Consider the following 19,961-nt stretch of genomic DNA (forward strand, 5'->3'; position numbering starts at 1 on the left):
AAATGAATGTCCCAGAGCTTCTTACTGCCTGATAAATGTTCTCTCACCCACAGAACCTCATCCCGATTTCCTCCCATGACACCTGACAGCCGACTGTCTACGCCCCAAACGACACCCTATTCACTTTATAGTGCACTACTTGTGACCAGGCCTGGCCTATGGGCTCTGGTCAAAAGTAGTGCACTTTATAGAGAATAATGTACCATTTGGGATACAGTCTCTCCTGTTTCACACTCCTCAATCTTTTCACCAGGAGGTAGGCGGGTGGCAGAGTGTGTATGTCCCAAATGACACCCTGTTCCCTATATAGTGCACTATTTTTAACCTGGGCCCACTTGGAAGGCAGATAAGGGCTCACGTGGTCCCGCAGTCACATTGATCGAGAGCCCAGTCATTGTACCTGGGAGGCAGCGCTTACACCAACATGCCCTGCAGCGGAAAGAAAGTTAATTAAATGCTGACACCTTTTTTTAAACTCTCACATACACCTACAACCTCACAAGAGAAATAACATTAGGCTGCAAAACAGACTTTGTGGCTTCTTCATCCCTGTAAGCGGAGCACATTTCCAGGCCCAAGGCCTCCATTTCAGGAAGCAGCCTCCTCCTTATCATCAAAGGGGGGGGATCTGGGGCAGTAATCAGATTGTAAGCGCTGCTCTGACGTGACGCCACTGATCTGATAATGCCATCAGAGTAGAGAGGAGGGAGAGGCCACTGGGCTGGCTGACTGGATCTAGGTGGTTAGCATTAGTCACATAGCTCTCCCTCGTCACACCAAAACATATATTCATTTAACATCTCAAAGTAAGAGCGCTGATACGAGGATCAGTTTCGCATTTTACATCTTAAAGAATAAGATTACATGGATGGGGGAGGGGGTCTGAAACGCTTTATGTATACGACTCCCAGACCCACTCCTGGCAGAGAAGGAATCAAATCAGAGATGGAGCCCATTGTCAGTCTGGGAGTCTGGGAGAGGTGTCACTAACAGGACCTGCTTACATAAAGCAACTCAGCACTGATGCTATGATGGAAAGTTGGTTATCATGTAATAGCATTAATAAACAGGTAACTATTATTACACAATAATAAGTAAAATACTACACCATATACTGTAATACTTCTTACATAAAACATTTTATTACAGGAGAAATAAATACACTGTAATTTTCTTATCTGCTGCTGTGTCACTGACAATAAAGTACTGTACAAATAGGAAGGTATGTCAGTTTGGTTAGAAGTTAGAACATATACAATGCAAGACTGATGCAAAATGTAGGACCTGAAGTTGATGACAAATGTAGAGACACGATAGGAAAACAAACATTCAAACAAAGGAGGGCCATTAAAACTTAGTTCTCACAGCACGTGACAACATCATTTCACCAAAACAACATGAGTATAAAATGTATCAGTTAGTGTCCAGTCCAGCCATGATCCCTGCTGGAACAGTCCTGACTCTGGATGGGTCCCAAATTGCACCCGGCTCTGGTCAAAAGTAGTGCACTATATAGGGAAAATGGTCCCATTTAGGACACACGCTGTCTCTCAGGCTGGCCTAGGCCTTGTTGATGTAGCCCTCCTTGATCAGGAAGTCGTAGATCTTGCGTGTCTTGTTGACGTCGATCTTGATGAGTGCCCGGGCCTGTGCCAGCCGTAGACCACCCTGCCGCCTGCACTCGTTCAGTAGAGCCTGCTTGTACTCCAGGTAGGCACCTGGCACCAGACGCACCACCTGGCACAACTGCAGACAGCCACAGGACAGAGACACCATGTTACATCAACACAATACCAGTCACCATGACCCCAACTCGCTGTTTATGACTGCGTCCCAAATTCCACTGTATTCCCCAACCCTGTTCATGGAGAGCTAATATAATGTTGATTTTTGCGCCAACCCTAATCTAGCTGGCCAATAAGGTTAGGTTAGTCACAACTCGGGTTAGAGTGTACTACTAAAAGTAGTGCACTATGTAGGGAATTCATGTACTTACCTGGTGGGGCTGAGAGCCTTACATCAATAGAGATCCTAGAATTCATATGTAATAGAATGGATTTCATATGCAATTCTATTTGTACCTCTTTCTCCCTGTCGTTGAGCTTCTCTGTCCCTGGCAGGCCAGTCAGGTTGAGAGGAGGGGCACATCTCCTGCCTGTTGCTGTGGAACAATTAATCACACACATTTAAACAGACGTAAAACCTGACTGTTCTGTTGTTTCAAATGACAAACTGATAGGTTGATGAATCCAGGTAATCCGTTTTGTTGGAAAATAAAGACAAATATTTACAATAGGCAAATTAGTGTAAATGGATGGAAATGACAGAGTCTACATAGATGTGTCCTACTTGTGCACTGGAGGTTACAGAATGACAACGGAAAGATAAAGCTTGAGACAAAAACACATATCGGTCCTGTTTGTCGAGCATATTTCTGAATGAGCATCTCTGAGAATGCATTAACGTGACTCCACCTGTTGCCATGACAAGAAAAGTCAGAGAGAAGGGAGGGAGTGGGAGATGAAGAGTCCTTACCTGATGTGGTGATGGTGGTGACAACAGGAGTGATACCAGCGTCACTGTGAAGTGAGATAATAGCATCACTACAAGCAGCACACACACACACACAATTCTCACTCTGGGATCCTCGTCCACAGAGAGAATGAATCATCACACACACTAGCAGTTTTGTTATTTTTCTTCATGAAGAATAATTAGCAGAACTTGGAGAATACCCAAGAGCTGAGCTTAAGATAAACAACAAGAATAGCTCTACATAAAAAAATAAACAATCAAGCACTACACTTGTTGCCGTTAGAGCCAAGCACACAGTAATAAACTACAGAGTAGGTGGGTGGTATCTCAGTTATAGTCCGGTGCTAGCACCCCTAATTCAACTAGTCAACTTATCAAGCCCTTGATTAGTGGAATCAGGTGGGCTAGTGTTTGACTTGAACATGAATGTACAACCACAGGGTCCAGAGGAATGGACAAGAGTAAGGAGGAAGGACAAGAGTAAGGAGGAAGGATTACATGGCAGCCTGTTTGCTGAGCCACTGCTGGCAGGCCCGTCCGTCCTGAATGTACTGCAGCACATCAACTAGCATGGTCCTCTTCCTCCGCTCATCCTCCCTCACCTGCTTCACACGCTCATACACCTTGGCACCTGCAGGGGGACACAGAGGAGGTAGGGGGTTACTGGGGCAGTCAGTCAGCCCTGGGCCCTGGCTGACACAAGGGAGTTACTAATGAGGCTCTGTCCCAAAATGCATAATTTTCCTACAAATTGTACTAGTTTTTAGAGCTGTATGGGCCCTGGTCAAAAGTAGTGCAATAAATAGGGAATAGGGTGCCATTTGGGATACAACATCTGAGGGGGACTGTCTGGCAGTAGGGGTGATGGGGTTAGATGGGTAGACTGGACTCACTGCAGAAAGACTGGATGCCTGCTCTCCTGTACTCCTGTAGCCTGCCGATCTCTCTCCTCAGCTCAAACTCCACTGAAAGACAAGGAGGACGAGGTCAATGAGGCCTGTCCACACTCACCGGTCTCTACTGCAGACAGGCGGACAGACAGACAGGCGGACGAACAGAAAGGCAGACAGAGAGTGAGAAACTCTTTACCCCCTCAGATCTGTGCTTCCCAACATCAGAGCTGATCAGACCAGAGTTGTAGCCCAGGCAGGCTCTACAGCTGTTCTCTCTGACACAACAATGGAGTAGCGCCATGCTATTCTGAAGCCCCAGCACTTTAATCAGAACGAGATGATGTCTCATCCCCAGATACAAACAGAAATGCACAGACACACGCCTCTCACTCAAAGGGAGTTCACACATCCAGTCATGCTGCGTAAGGACAGGAGATAATCTGACAGGCTCATTACCACGCCGTTGACCTTAGTGTTACCCACAATATTAAACACAGGGGAACACTGCATGTGCGACTGCTCTCTGTGTAGACCGGAGGTGGAGGGGTTGGAAGAAACAATTCTATTGGTGTTAACATCAAAATGTCTACTGTGTGTGCATGTACAATATCATAATGTTAAACTCACATGCATGACTCTCTATGAACTTGTCGTGTTCGATGGGGCCCACCACCCTGGCAAAACGTCTCATAGCATCATACAGATCCTGTACCTCCTTAGGGTAGCGACGCTCTAGAACTGGAAGACAAAAACACAATGGTCATGTGATATGTAGCTGTTATTGTAGAGCAGGGCTGCCCAACCCTCTTCCTGGAGATCTACCGTCCTGTAGCTTCAGGCTAACCCTCTTCCTGGAGATCTACCGTCCTGTAGCTTCAGGCTAACCCTCTTCCTGGAGATCTACCGTCCTGTAGCTTCAGGCTAACCCTCTTCCTGGAGATCTACCGTCCTGTAGCTTCAGGCTAACCCTCTTCCTGGAGACCTACCGTCCTGTAGGCTCAGTTTAAACCTCTTCCTGGAGATCTACCGTCCTGTAGGTTCAGTCTAACCCTCTTCCTGGAGACCTACCGTCCTGTAGGCTCAGTTTAAACCTCTTCCTGGAGATCTACCGTCCTGTAGCTTCAGGCTAACCCTCTTCCTGGAGATCTACCGTCCTGTAGCTTCAGGCTAACCCTCTTCCTGGAGATCTACCGTCCTGTAGCTTCAGGCTAACCCTCTTCCTGGAGACCTACCGTCCTGTAGGCTCAGTTTAAACCTCTTCCTGGAGATCTACTGTCCTGTAGGTTCAGTCTAACCCTCTTCCTGGAGATCTACCGTCCTGTAGGTTCAGTCTAACCCTCTTCCTGGAGATCTACCGTCCTGTAGCTTCAGGCTAACCCTCTTCCTGGAGATCTACCGTCCTGTAGCTTCAGGCTAACCCTCTTCCTGGAGACCTACCGTCCTGTAGGCTCAGTTTAAACCTCTTCCTGGAGATCTACTGTCCTGTAGGTTCAGTCTAACCCTCTTCCTGGAGATCTACCGTCCTGTAGGTTCAGTCTAACCCTCTTCCTGGAGATCTACCGTCCTGTAGGTTCAGTTTAAACCTCTTCCTGGAGATCTACCGTCCTGTAGGTTCAGTCTAACCCTCTTCCTGGAGATCTACCGTCCTGTAGGTTCAGTTTAAACCTCTTCCTGGAGATCTACCGTCCTGTAGGTTCAGTCTAACCCTCTTCCTGGAGATCTACTGTCCTGTAGGTTCAGTCTAACCCTCTTCCTGGAGATCTACTGTCCTGTAGGTTCAGTCTAACCCTCTTCCTGGAGATCTACCGTCCTGTAGGTTCAGTTTAAACCTCTTCCTGGAGATCTACCGTCCTGTAGGTTCAGTCTAACCCTCTTCCTGGAGATCTACCGTCCTGTAGGTTCAGTCTAACCCTCTTCCTGGAGATCTACTGTCCTGTAGGTTCAGTCTAACCCTCTTCCTGGAGATCTACTGTCCTGTAGGTTCAGTCTAACCCTCTTCCTGGAGATCTACTGTCCTGTAGGTTCAGTCTAACCCTCTTCCTGGAGATCTACTGTCCTGTAGGTTCAGTCTAACCCTCTTCCTGGAGATCTACTGTCCTGTAGGTTCAGTCTAACCCTCTTCCTGGAGATCTACTGTCCTGTAGGTTCAGTCTAACCCTCTTCCTGGAGATCTACCGTCCTGTAGGTTCAGTCTAACCCTCTTCCTGGAGATCTACCGTCCTGTAGGTTCAGTCCAACCCTACATACCCGACTCAGCCAGTTAAGGTATTGGTGAGCAGTTAATAACTAGAATCAGTTGGTAAATTAGAGTTGGACTGTAAACTTGGTAGATCTCCAGGAAGAGGGGCTGGCAGCCATGTTGTAGAGAATATGACAGCAGTGATCTGTATTGGAGATCTGTATCACATTCAATATTGTTAGATTAGAGGCTTTTGAGGAACACCAGAGGAGGAAATGTCCAGACATCGCACATTGACTGACCCCCTTGCATCAATGAGATACCCTGCCATGGCCGATGTAAAAGCTCCCCCGATGGGCAGGTCACCCCATACCACCCTACTCACCCCCCATCAAGGGCTGCTGCTGCTCTCCTTTCAAATCATTGCTACAGTGTTTGTGTCCCAAACGGCAGTATATTACCTATTTAGTCAGACACTTCATACTTTGTGCCGTAAGAATCTACCTGTATACCTATGGTATATATTGAGTGGACTCTGGTGGCGTTGCAGACAGTGAATGTGGGGTAGTAGTATGACAGCAGCTCAAGGCTGGTGGCCCGCACATCGGTGTCTGTCTTCAAGCTGGCAGCTGAGTTCCTCATTGATTTGGAGGCCGTACAGTGATAGGAACGTGTAGATAGCAGCAACACACACACACAAGTAGAGTCAATGTCCTGCTGAGCGAAGTCAAAGATTTGAAACACTCCATAACAGGAATGGGCTGGTGGTCCTGAGTTACTGATGTCTATAAGGGGAGTGAGACTGTTGGTCAAACTGCCTGGAGCAACAGCATGATCAGACCAGGCACGACACTGAGTCACCCAGGCTTGGAAACGGCTTCTATTACCGTGACACACACACTTTGACAGTCTCCATGACAACCAGGCTGCAGCTCCACGGCAACTCTGGGTTCTCTTGTCTTGAAAGACTAGAGATAAGAGGAGAGAGGGGGAGGTGGTGGGCGGTAGTGACTGGATGCTGGTAAATAATAAATAAAACATAAGGGTGTCCTCTTCCACCCATAAAACTACAGCCAATTTCCCAGGGCACGACCTGGAGATAGCACTGCACTGGGCAGTAAAGGAAAAAGAGGACTGATTGGATACATCTATTCAGGGAGTCTCTTGCCTTCCCATCTCCCATGAATAAAAAGTGGGACATGAACATTGATTATATTACCAAGCTAGATGAAACGCTGCCCATGGAGAGGGGATCAATAAGAGCTCATAAAGCTCCAATGCAGTTGGTCATTAGACCTGCAGTGTTCATTTCATAGGCATCTATTCATAGTGGAGCAATAATTATGCTGTGGCACTCTGGCACACGTCGCACTGGTCTCAGCATCCATCGTAAATAAGAGCACTGGCAGTGCCTCCGGGGTCACAGGTTACTGTTGATCATTATTGCAACCATGGATACATAATGCATATTCAGTCTGGGTGTTATATTAATGCGTGGTCTCCTGGTGGTTCTGCAACCCAGCTCTAATCTGTTAGGAGAAAACTTACTCTGGAACTTCCGCAGGTTGATCAGTCCATGGTCCCGGATTATCCTGGAAGACACACAACATTAAGACACCAAAGCCAAAAATATGGACACCGTCCATTGGTAAATACCAGCCAACTCTCAGGCTGGTAGAGTGAGTGAAAACAGCAGTGGGTTTAGACTGACATTAATTGAATGAGTGGTACCATATAGCTGTTGAACCTGAACCACATAGCTTGAAGTTGTGATTGTGATATAGAACAGCTTTGCAACAAGTAGCCTTCCTGTGATGTTAAACAGGACCTGACAGTGAGGCCTACTGCGTCTGTGAACTCTGTGGCCTGCAGGTCACTGCCTTGGACCTTTGCCATTAGACCACTCCCAAGTGGCGCAGCGGTCTAACATGCTGACCAGACCGGTCGCGTACGCGAGCGTCGCAAAATAAATGTAGAAATCCATATTATTCAATTATTGCGCGCGCCAACGAGCGTCTGCGTTGCCATGGGCTAAAATAGAAGTCATTCCTATTTCTGACGCAGATCGCGCTGCAAGTCCTGCCTCTCCCATCTCCTCATTGGTTTATAGAAGCAGGTACCCACGTGCCATCTTCTTGGTCATTGGTTATACCCACGTGGGTGATTGAAAGACTAAATGTTTTGCAGGTTGTCGTGGTAATACTATGAATGTGTAGATGCCAATCACCATATAAGTTCAAAGATGAAAAAGCCTGGAAGGAGGAGAGATGACTAGAAACGATTCGGTTGGCTGTTTTATGTGTGGATTAATTGTTGGAGTAGAGGACCTTGTGCATTTCAGTTAAAATAACTCAATGTTTATATCCCAGGACAAATTAGCTAGCAACAGCAAGCTAGCTAAATAGGACAAATTAGCTAGCAATGTAAGCTAACTAGCTAAATTGCCATACATGTTTAATTATTTTCTACCTGTCCCCAAATTAATGTCATTGGTTCAGAGTTTGTTTTGATATTTTAACCTGCATGTCGCGATCGCGTTTGGTGTAGGGGGGCAAAATAAATGTATGCACGATAGCGCACGCGCGCAGCCGGTTTGGGTTCCGTGTAAGGCATTGCATCTCAGTGCTAGAGGCGTCACTACAGACCCTGGTTCAATTCAACCAGCCGTGATTGAGTCCCATAGGGCAGCGCCCAATTGGCCCAGCGTCGTCCAGTTTAGGGTTTAGCTGGGGTAGGCTGTCATTGTAAATAAGAATTTGTTATTAACTGACTTGCCTAGTTAAATAAAGGTTAAATAAAATAAAAATGTCACCAGCTGGGGGTGGGCAGCTTGAGGGGCAGTGGGGAGGCTAGCAGTGTTTGCATCCCAAATGGCACCCTATTCCCTATATAGTGCACTACTTTTGACCAGGGCCCACCAAAAGTAATGCACTATGTAGGGAATAGGATGTCATTTGGGACACAAACATACATGCATGGTCCTGGGAGCTCTGGCCAGCTAACATGCCATTCCACAGTGTTAGGGGAGCAGCAACTCGTTAAGTCTGATTTAATGATGGATGTATTACCACATGAATGGACTGACTACCGTGGCCAAGACCAGTACTGACACACACTGAACGGGGCAGTGGACGGAATGTGACAATCCATGAACATCTCAAATTCATCTAAAAAGGTGGCCAGGTCAAACAATACTCAAATTTGAGTTGTGTAATGTTTAAGCCTTTCAGCATTAAAAGCAACCAGTGATTCTGAACCAGTGCTTATCTTAACAGGCTAGTGTAGAGTGTTATGTTACTTGTGTAGGTATCACATTTCTGATTTTGGAAAGCAATTCAAACGTTATTGTGGCAACATTTGCAGAGTATTACAGGCATATGATGAAGGGCAAAGCCTCTAAGCATTTTGAGCTGAATAAGTCCATTACATCTTTATAGTTAAATGCAAAACATTTCAACTTACTTCTTTCTTCTTCCTCTCTCCTTTAACCTTGAATGGTATATGTCAACAACAGCAATCTTCAGCGCTAGAAAAAACCAGACAAATATGTCAGACAAGGAAGTGATGATATTAAAAAACAGTACATGTACAATAAACATAAGCGGGGTTGGACTTTTCTCTCAATTCAAATACAATGATAGCACTTTCAACTCACCATGTAGTATGTCTGAGTCATCATCCACAAAATCAATGTCTTTCAGATCCCACTCAGCATAGTTGTCAAATTCCTAGACAGGATGACAAATAGCAGGAGACAATCACAGAGGTACAAGGAGATGAGTCAGAGTTCAATAAGACTGCAGTGAGGCGGCCATCAGGAGAACTAATATCTTCATTCATGCATGTGTGGCAAGGGTTCTGTCTTGGTGATCTTTAAGTACTTCCTTTGATTCCAATCATAATATGCCAGGAGTATGAGAACATACTCATTACGACATGGGGATATGTTCTTTGAACATGCAGAACAGAAAAATGGAATGTCTATGTCCGACTACGGCTCGTGAGATTGGAACTACTAAAGCCATGGACGCTTTAAGACCCTAGTTCCTCTCACCTCCATGAAGTCTGCTCTGGCAGGCATGTATCCAGCCATGTCTCGAGACAACAGGGAGTCAAAGGTGGGCCTGGGGGGGTCATCAGTGGCTGGGAGGAAAACCAACAGAGTATTTTTACCTAGTGATCTGAAAAGTCCCTCATGACAGTACAGTAATCAAGTTATTACTGTGTAAGAAAGAAAGCATAAATGAAGAACGATGTAGTTGCATATCAGATAATAAATGAAAAAAGCCATGTATTCCTCCCTGCCTTTATCAGCTGGATATCAAATCAAATGTGTGCTGAATACAACAGGTGTAGGTAGACCTTACCGTGAAACGCTTACTTACATGGCCTTAACCAACAATGCATTTCAAGAAATAGAGTTAAGAAAATATTTACTAAATAAACTAAAGTGAAAAAATTAAAAGTTACACAAAATAACAATAATGAGGCTATATACAAGGGGTACCAGTACCGAGTCAATGTGCGGGGGTACAGGTTAGTCGAGGTCATACACAAAAGCCTATCCTAAATTGTATTTGTTGTATGGCTTCAGAATTATACTATAACTTGTGTGACAAACAAACTCTCCTTATTACTATGAAGGGAGAAATCCAGAGGAGTAGGTGTGTTGTGTGTATACTGACGTTTGAAGGGAATGGCTGTGTCTGCAGTACGGGCCTCCTCTATCTGTCTGAGGTTGAGCAGGGTGGAGGAGAACAGGGGATTGTTGATGAAGTTCTTCATGTAGTGGGCCTCACACTCCTCCTTGTTTTTGGTGCGCATCTGATACGCCACATCCTGCCTGTGCAGAGTCAAACAGGAAAGTGACAGTTATGTTTTTGTTATCAACTTGAACATGTTTATATTGATATTGGCAGACAGTACAAGTGAGGGATGCTACGAAACAAATCACAGACTGCAAATGGCACCTAGTCTGCAAGTTTGTAATACAGTTGAAGTAGGAAGTTTACATACACTTAGACTGGAGTCATTAAAACTCCTTTTTTAACCACTCCACAAACGTCTTGTTAACAAACTATAGTTTTGGCAAGTCGGTTAGGACATCTACTTTGTGCATGAAGTAATTTTTCCAACAATTGTTCACAGACAGATTATTTCTCTTATAATTCACTATCACAATTCCAGTGGGTCAGAAGTTTACATACACTAAGTTGACTGTGCCTTTAAACAGCTTGGAAAATTCCAGAAAATGATGTCATGGCTTTAGAAGCTTCTGATAGGCTAAATGACATAATTTGAGTCAATTGGAGGTGTACCTGGGGATGTATTTCAAAGCCTACCTTCAAACTCAGTGCCTCTTTGCTTGACATCATGGGAAAATCAACAGAAAACAGCCAAGACTTCAGAAAAACAATTGGAGACCTCCACAAGTCTGGTTCATCCTTTGGAGCAATTTCCAAACCCTTGAAAGTACCACGTTCATCTGTACAAACAATAGTACGCAAGTATAAACACCATGGAACCACGCAGCCGTCATGCCGCTCAGGAAGGAGACGCGTTCTGTCTCCTAGAGAGGAACGTACTTTAGTGCGAAAAGTGCAAATCAATCCCAGAACACCAGCAAAGGACCTTGTGAAGATGCTGGAGGAAACAGGTACAAAAGTATCTATATCCACAGTAAAGTGAGTCCTATATCGACATAACCTGAAAGGCCGCTCAGCAAGGAAGAAAACACTGCTCCAAAACCGCCATAAAAAAGCCAGACTACGGTTTGGAACTGCACATGGGGACAAAGATCGTACTTTTTAGAGAAATGTCCTCTGGTCTGATGAAACAAAAATAGAACTGTTTGGCCATAATGACCATCGTTATGTTTGGAGGAAAAAGGGGGACGCTTGCAAGCCAAAGAACACCATCCCAACCGTGAAGCATGGGGGTGGCAGCATCATGTTGTGGGGGTGCTTTGCTGCAGGAGGGACTGGTGCACTTCACAAAATAGATGGCATCATGAGGCAGGAAAATTATGCGGATATATTGAAGCAACATCTCAAGACATCAGTCAGGAAGTTAAAGCTTGGTCGCAAATGGGCCTTCCAAATGGACAATGACCCCAAGCATACTTCCAAAGTTGTGGCAATATGGCTTAAGGACAATAAAGTCAAGGTATTGGAGTAGCCATCACAAATCCCTGACCTCAATCCCATAGTAAATTTGTGGGCAGAACTGAAAAAGCGTGTGCGAGCACGGAGGCCTACAAACCTGACTTGGTTACACCAGCTCTGTCAGGAGGAATGGGCCAAGATTCACACAATTTATTGTGGGAAGCTTGTGGAAGGCTACCCGAAACATTTGACCCAAGTTAAACAATTTAAAGGCAATGCTACCAAATACTAATTGAGTGCATGTACATTTCTGACCCACTGGGAATGTGATGAAAGAAATAAAAGCTGAAATAAATAATTCTCTCTAGTGATCCTAACTGACCTAAGACAGGGAATTTTTACTAGGATTAAGTGTCAGGAATTGTTACAAACTGAGTTTAAATGTATTTGGCTAAGGTGTATGTAAACTTCCGAATTCAACTGTATATGACACTTGAGCGAGAGAGTCAGAGAGTGTGTGTGTTTACTTACCAGTTCCCAAAGCCACAGTCCATGACTGCTTCCAGAAGGGCCATCTCCTCCTGTGCTGTCCAGCTAGGTTCTAGCACAGGGAAGTCTGATGTCTGTGTGAGGGAGGAGGCATGGTATTGAGCATGATCACAATAGTTTGCCAGAAGCATACTTTTGGTAAATAATGGATAACTGAAGTGTCAGTATTATATATGTTAATCAGAATGGACAGCACAATTACCAATGTCTTACCATGATTTCATACTTGTGATTACTCTCATGTTTCTTGAACTCAAACCCTCTGGTAAAACACTGAAACATATTTGGATAAAACAATTCAAGTGTCAGTAGTGATGCAAAGTTATCAGGCTAGGCAAAATGTATCAACAGTTTTATGCGCATGCCCGAGGAAGCATTGTGCGCCCCTCACCTGGAGACAGAGAAGGAAAGGTGAGGGTCCACACTCTGCACATTTTATATAGGGTTCCACCAGGTTAGATGAGCAACCTCGACATGGGGGCTTGTCAGAAGGGTCATCTGAAAGACATAAATCGGCATCCACGCGCATGAAGGCGTAACAACTAGCTAGGTAACCTGAAAAATGTCCTCAGTGTATGCTGCCAGCGTCGGGCCATTGAGGGCACAGGGAAGAAACCACAAACTCTGTTGTGTGTGCCCTGAGACGAAGAAAGTCAGGGATGTTTGCATCATTGAGAAGGGTGAAGAAAGTTGGACAGATCTCATCGAGGCACATAAGGATTGTATTTAGGCGCTTGGATTCAAGATTTAATATAACTCCATATAATAAGTGTGTGTCGTTGGTGGCCGGCTGTCCGGAAGGAGACCTGGGATATTCCTCGTTTGTATTTATACTGCAACCTGAACGGAAGATGTGATCGCTGCAAGGACGATGTTCCACTGAGAGAAATGTGTTGGCTTAATGCTCAGATTTTCTGAATTATGTGAATCTTGTTCTCCTGATTAGAATTAAATGCATGTCCTATGAATAATAATTTTAAAAAAGGGTCATCTGAAAATAAGTCAGCGTTATGTCGCAAAACTTGCCAGTTGTACTGGTAAGAATACGTACAGACTTTAGATACTGTAAATCCTCTGTTAAAATGTGTTATTGTTCAGATTTAAAGCCAGCATCATACATTTAGCAGTAGCTAACAACACAGTTAACGTTAGCTAGATAATGTAGCTAGCTAGGTACTTCAAGTCGAAAGCTAGGAGACAATTAAGTGATGGATTAGTTAGCTGGTTGAATGGATCAGCTACATGAAAGAAAATTATACATATAGTTTAGCTAGCTAAATGGCTAACTAAGCTAATTGTTAGAAATCTCGCTAGCTGAGCTGCGTTGCCTTCTACCTAGCTAACGTTAGCTAGCTATGTAGCACGACGAGCTGAGCAATAAGCTAGTTAGATGGATACCGATATTTCGTGCAAACTATTTAAGCCGTGTTTGTACGCTGTTTTTAACTGTGCATTTTAGTCAACACTTACTTCCAAAAGATGCCAAGTGGTCCATAAGATCAACCAAACAGCTGAAGCCTTGATTTGTTGTTTGTTGCCAATGTGTATTGCTTCGCGTTAGACTAAGCGTGTCTGAAAACGCAGCGTTGGCGCAACTTTGTTGATTCTACACATGGAACACACCTACACTGTTTTGAGAAAAATGGTACGCAGCGTCATCTTGATATGTGTGCAACAAAACTTCAACATTCATCTTCTGCTACAATTTCTGTAAAGCCGTCTACGCATACAATTTTATGCATTTGTTCGATAAATGCGAACGCGCTGCAAGTTGATGTAACGTTACTTTTGATGTACCAATACGCAAACACTGTCGGTATGACGGAGGGGATAATATGGCTAGATCAATGCACAGCATTCGCGCAAATGCTGCACCGTTCATGCTCAAAATAAAAACATTTTGAAGGCTAACTCATGTATCTGCAACCAGAGTGGGACTACCAGGGTCATTAGTGTTATGCGGTGCCTTTTCTGTCGCCAGGAAATAATACATCTTATTTCGTGTAAAATATAAAGTTACATGTTCTTTGAAATAAAAATACAAAGATATGGATCTCAAAGGGAATTTTATGCATTTTGACCATTTTGTTTTCAGTGGATGTTGGCGTTTTTGACATGTCCCCGGTTGCTAATTCATCAACGATAAATATAAGCAATTAAATAATAAAATATTCCAAATATTTATTCATTATTTTATAGTCCTACTTAAAATATCTGTCACCAATATGTATTTCTCTCATTATTATTGTATTTATAGTTTTTTTCCTGTGTGTCCCTGATTTCACTTTCCACCCTGTTAGTTTGCAGTAATAGTCCTTTAAAAAACAGCCCCTTCCCACAATGATATCACATTCAGGAAGTGTCAATTATTTTTGGGGCGAAAAAACAACAGTGCATACCTAAGTAAGTATCAACACCCGGTTTTAATCTATATTGTAATGTTTCATGATATTAGTCAGTATGTCTCACTCTTAAATTTCCACCCTGTTAGGCTACATTAGATGAACATGTTATACATTTTTTGAATTTCAAAATATTTTTTTATTTTATTTGACCTTTATTTAACTAGGCAAAATATGTTTGACATAAAAGTTACAATTCTCTTCAAGTGTTCCCCATTATGCTAGCTGGATCTTGATCACTCACAGTGCTATGGCTAACTTAGCCTCCAAATTTCCATCCTGTTAAGTTGGAGTCCACCTGTGGTAAATTAAATTGATTGGACATGGTCTATATAAGGTCCCGTAGTTGGCAGTGCATGTCAGAGAAAAAACCCAGCCATGTGGTCAAAGGAATGGTCCGTAGAGCTCCGAGACAGGATTGTGACGAGGCACAGACCTGGGGAAGGGTACTAAAAACATGTCTGCAACATTGAAGGTCCCCCAGAACACAGAGGCCTCCATCATTTTTAAATGGAAGAGGTTTGGAAGCACCAACACTCTTCCTAGAGCTGGCTGCCTGGACAAACTGAGCATTTGGGGTAGAAGGGCCTTGGTCAGGGAGGTGACCAAGGACCTGATGGTCACTCTGAAAGAGCTCCAGAGTTCCTCTGTGGAGATGGGAGAACCATCTCTGCAGCACTCCACCAATCAGGCCTTTATGGTAGAGTGGCCAGATGGATGCCACTCCTCTGTAACAGGCACACGACAGCCCGCTTGGAGTTTGCCAAAAGGCACCTAAAAGGCGCTGAGACCATGAGAAACAAGATTCTCTGGTCTGATGAAACAAAGATCGAACTCTTTGGCCTGAATGCCAAGCGTCATGTCTGGAGGAAACCTGGCACCATCCCTACGGTGAAGTGTGGTGGCAGCATCATGCTGTGGGGATGTTTTGCAGACGACACAACGTAGTAGGCTTGATTACCAACAATGACGAGACAGCCTACAGGGAGGAAGTGAGGGCTTTCGGAGTGTGGTGTCAGGAAAATAACCTCTCACTCAACGTCAACAAAACAAAGGAGATGATCGTGGACTACAGGAAACAGCAGAGGGAGCACCCCCCTATCCACATCGACGGGACAGCAGTGGAGAAGGTGGAAAGTTTTAAGTCCCTCGGCGTACACATCACTGACAAACTGAAATGGTCTACCCACACAGACAGTGTGGTGAAGAAGGCGCAACAGCGCCTCTTCAACCTAGGCTGAAGAAATTTGGCTTGTCACCTAAAAACCTCACCAACTTTAACCGATACACAATTGAGAGCATCCTGTCGGGTTGTATCACTGCCTGGTACTGCACCACCCACAACCGAGGGTGGTGTGGTCTGCACAACACATCACCGGGGGCAAACTACCTGCCCTCCAGGACACCTACAGCACCCAATGTCACGGGAAGGTCAAAAAGATCATCAAGGACAACAACCACCCGAGCCACTGCCTGTTCACCCCACTACCATCCAGAAGGCGAGGTCAGTATAGGTTCATTAAAGCTGGGACCGAGAGCTGAAAAACAGCTTCTACCTCAAGGCAATCAGACTGTTAAACAGCCATCACTAGCACAAAGAGGCTGCTGCCTACATACAGACTTGAAATCATTGGCCACTTTAATAAATGGAACACTCGTCACTTTAATAATGCCACTTTAATAATGTTTACATATCTTGTATTACTCATCTCATATGTATATACTGTATTCTATACCATCTATTGCGTCTTAGCCTATGCCCCTCTGTTATTGCTCATCCATATTTATATATTCTTATTCCATTCCTTATTCCATTAGGTATTTGTTGTGGAATTGTTAGATATTGCTGCACTAGAAGCACAAACATTTCGCTGCACTCGCAATAACATCTGCTAACCATGTGTATGTGACCAATAGCATTTGATTTTATTAGATTTTTTTCAGCGGCAGGTACTGGGAAACTAGTCAGGATCGAGGGAAAGATTAACGGAGCAAAGTTCAGAGGGATCCTTGCTGAAAACCTGCTCCTGAGTGCTAAGGACCTCAGACTGGGGTGAAGGTTCCCCTTCCAACAGGACAACGACCCTAAGCACACAGTCACAACAACGCAGGAGTGGCTTTGGGACAAGTCTCTGAATGTCCTTGAGTGGCCCAGCCAGAGCCCAGACTTGAACCCGATTGAACATTTCTGGAGAGACCCGGAAATAGCTGTGTAGCGATGCTCACCATCCAACCTGACAGCTTGAGAGGATCTGCAGAGGAGAATGGGAGAAACTCCCCAAATACAGGTGTGCCAAGCTTGTAGCATCATACCCAGGAAGACTCGAGGCTGCAATCACTGCCAAAGGTGCTTCAAAAAAGTACTGAGTCTGAATACTAATGTAAATGTCATATTTCTGTTGTTTTTTAAATACATTTGCAAACATTTCTAAAACATCTGTTTTTGCTTTGTCATTATGGGGTATTGTGTGTAGATTGAGGGAAAAAAACGATTTAATCAATTTTAGAATAAGGCTGTAACCTAACAAAATGTGGAAAAAGTCAAGGGGTCGGGATACTTTCCAAATGCACTGTATGCACCTAACAGGGTGGAACATACACCTATCAGGGTGGACATTTTGTCAGAAAAGATAGAAAAGGAATTACTTATGTAAATATGTATTTTCATTTACATAATGCATTTATATTTTATGTACAGTATATTTAGATACATATTTGTTTCTAATTACACTAGGCCCATTTACATTGACTTAAATGTGATATGTAATTGTATATATCACATTTAATTAGTAATTGTAATGTATAATGTGTAATTGTAATGTAATTAGCAACAATATGTGTGTATCACAGGCGGCTGATGGCACCTTAATTGGGGAGGACGGGCTCATAGTAATGGCTAGAACGGAATAATGGAATGGCATCGAACACATCAAACATGTTTTACATGTGGTTGATACCATTCCTTTCACTCTATTTCAGCCATTATTGTGAGCCCCCCTCCCCGCAGCAGCCTCCTTTGTGTGTGTGATGATATATATATATATATCACCATTTACATGATACATTTCTATTTTATGTACAGCATATTTAGATACATATTTGTTTCCAATTACATTACAATGACTAGGCATATATATATATATATATCTGAGTCAGAGATATGGCATTTTCTTTGCAAGTCTGTCTAGAAGGCCAGCATCCCGTAGTTGCCTCTTCACTGTTGAGACTGGTGTTTTGCGGGTACTATTTAATGAAGCTGCCAGTTGAGGACTTGTGAGGCATCTGTTTCTCTAACTAGACACTCTAATGTACTTGTCCTCTTGCTCAGTTGAGCACCGGGGCCTCCCACTCCTCTTTCTATTCTGGTTAGAGCCAGTTTGCGCTGTTCTGTGAAGGGAGTAGTACACAGTGTACGAGATCTTCAGTTTCTTGGTAATTTCTCACATGGAATAGCCTTCATTTCTCAGAACAAGAATAGACTGATGAGTTTCAGGGACAAAGTTCTTTGTTTCTGGCCATTTTGAGCCTGTAATCAAACACACAAATGCTGATGATCCAGATACTCAATTAGTCTAAAGAAGGACAGTTTTATTGCTTCTTTAACTGTTGTTCTGCTTTTCAGCTGTGCTAACATAATTGCAAAAGGGTTTTCTAATGATCAATTAGCCTTTTAAAATGATAAACATGAATTAGCTAACACAACGTGCCATTAGAACACAGGAGTGATGGTTGCTGATAATGGGCCTCTGTACGCCTATGTAGATATTCCATAAAACATCTGCCGTTTCCAGCTACAATAGTCATTTACAACATGAACAATGTCTACACTGTATTTCTGATCAATTTGATGTTATTTTAATGGACAAAAAAAATAGCTTTTTTTCAAAAACAAGGACATTTCTAAGTGGCCCCAAACGGTAGTGTATATAAACTCAGCAAAAAATGAAACGTCCCTTTTTCAGGACCCTGTCTTTCAAAGATAATTCGCAAAAATCAAAATAACTTCACAGATCTTCATTGTAAAGGGTTTAAACACTGTTTCCCATGCTTGTTCAATGAACCATAAACAATTAATGAACATGCACATGTGGAACGGTCGTTAAGGCACTAACAGCTTACAGATGGTAGGCAATTAAGGTCACAGTTATGAAAACTTAGGACACTAAAGAGGCCTTTCTACTGACTCTGAAAAACACCAAAAGAAAGATGCCCAGGGTCCCTGCTCATCTGCGTCAACGTGCCTTAGGCATGCTGCAAGGAAGCATGAGGACTGCAGATGTGGCCAGGGCAAAAAATTGCAATGTCTGTACTGTGAGACGCCTAAGACGCTACAGGGAGACAGGATGGACAGCTGATCGTCCTCGCAGCGGCAGACCACGTGTAACAACACCTGCACAGGATCTGTACATCCGAACATCACACCTGCAGGACAGGTACAGGATGTCAACAACAACTGCCCGAGTTATACCAGGAACGCACAATCCCTCCATCAGTGCTCAGACTGTTCACAATAGGCTGAGAGAGGCTGGACTGAGGGCTTGTAGGCCTGTTGTAAGGCAGGTCCTCACCAGACATCACCGGCAACAACGTTGCCTATGGGCACAAACCCACCGTCGCTGGACCAGACAGGACTGGCAAAAAGTGCTCTTCACTGACAAGTTGCAGTTTTGTCTCACCAGGGGTGATGGTCGGATTCGCGTTTATCGTCGAAGGAATGAGCATTACACCAAGGCCTGTACTCTGGAGCGAGATCAATTTGGAGGTGGAGGGTCCGTCATGGTCTGGGGCAGTGTGTCACAGCATCATCGGACTGAGCTTGTCATTGCAGGCAATCTCAACGCTGTGCGTTACAGGGAAGACATCCTCCTCCCTCATGTGGTACCCTTCCTGCAGGCTTATCCTGACATGACCCTCCAGCATGACAATGCCACCAGCCGTACTGCTCGTTCTGTGCGTGATTTCCTGCAAGACAGGAATGTCAGTGTTCTGCCATTGCCAGCAAAGAGCCTGGATCTCAATCCCATTGAGCACGTCTGGGACCTGTTGGATCGGAGGGTGAGGGCTAGGGCCATTCCCCCCAGAAATGTCCGGGAACTTGCAGGTGCCTTGGTGGAAGAGTGGGGTAACATCTCACAGCGTGAACTGGCAAACCTGGTGCAGTCCATGAGGAGGAGATGCACTGCAGTAACTTACTGCAGCTGGTGGCCACACCAGATACTAACTGTTACTTATGAGTTTGACACCCCCCTTTGTTCAGGGACACATTATTCAATTTCTGTTAGTCACATGTCTGTGGAAC

The 19,961-nt window shown here is 44.2% G+C and overlaps 1 protein-coding gene across 2 annotated transcripts; it reads right to left on the reverse strand.

The window, feature by feature from the left end:
* Positions 1-1,120: 1,120 nt before the first annotated feature.
* On the reverse strand, positions 1,121-14,097 carry LOC120018196 (transcriptional adapter 2-alpha-like). 2 transcript variants are annotated; one of them, XM_038961264.1, is made up of 15 exons: positions 13,731-14,097; positions 12,652-12,758; positions 12,474-12,533; positions 12,243-12,334; positions 10,293-10,450; positions 9,662-9,750; positions 9,263-9,335; positions 9,070-9,133; positions 7,156-7,199; positions 4,056-4,166; positions 3,429-3,500; positions 3,034-3,166; positions 2,536-2,579; positions 2,082-2,161; positions 1,121-1,746 (listed from the first exon to the last, which is right to left on the reverse strand). In XM_038961264.1, exons 1-15 carry the CDS (start codon positions 13,753-13,755, stop codon positions 1,561-1,563), a joined length of 1,338 nt encoding a protein of 445 aa, XP_038817192.1. In that variant the 5' UTR covers positions 13,756-14,097; the 3' UTR covers positions 1,121-1,560. The 2 variants fall into 2 exon arrangements, with proteins under 2 accessions (XP_038817192.1, XP_038817193.1); XM_038961265.1 differs by lacking the exons at positions 12,474-12,533; positions 12,652-12,758 and having other exon boundaries at positions 13,731-14,095.
* Between the last annotated feature and the right edge of the window lie 5,864 nt (positions 14,098-19,961).

This window comes from Salvelinus namaycush, chromosome 23 (genome assembly GCF_016432855.1).
Source record: "Salvelinus namaycush isolate Seneca chromosome 23, SaNama_1.0, whole genome shotgun sequence".
In the NCBI taxonomy this organism is placed as follows: Eukaryota; Metazoa; Chordata; class Actinopteri; order Salmoniformes; family Salmonidae; genus Salvelinus; species Salvelinus namaycush.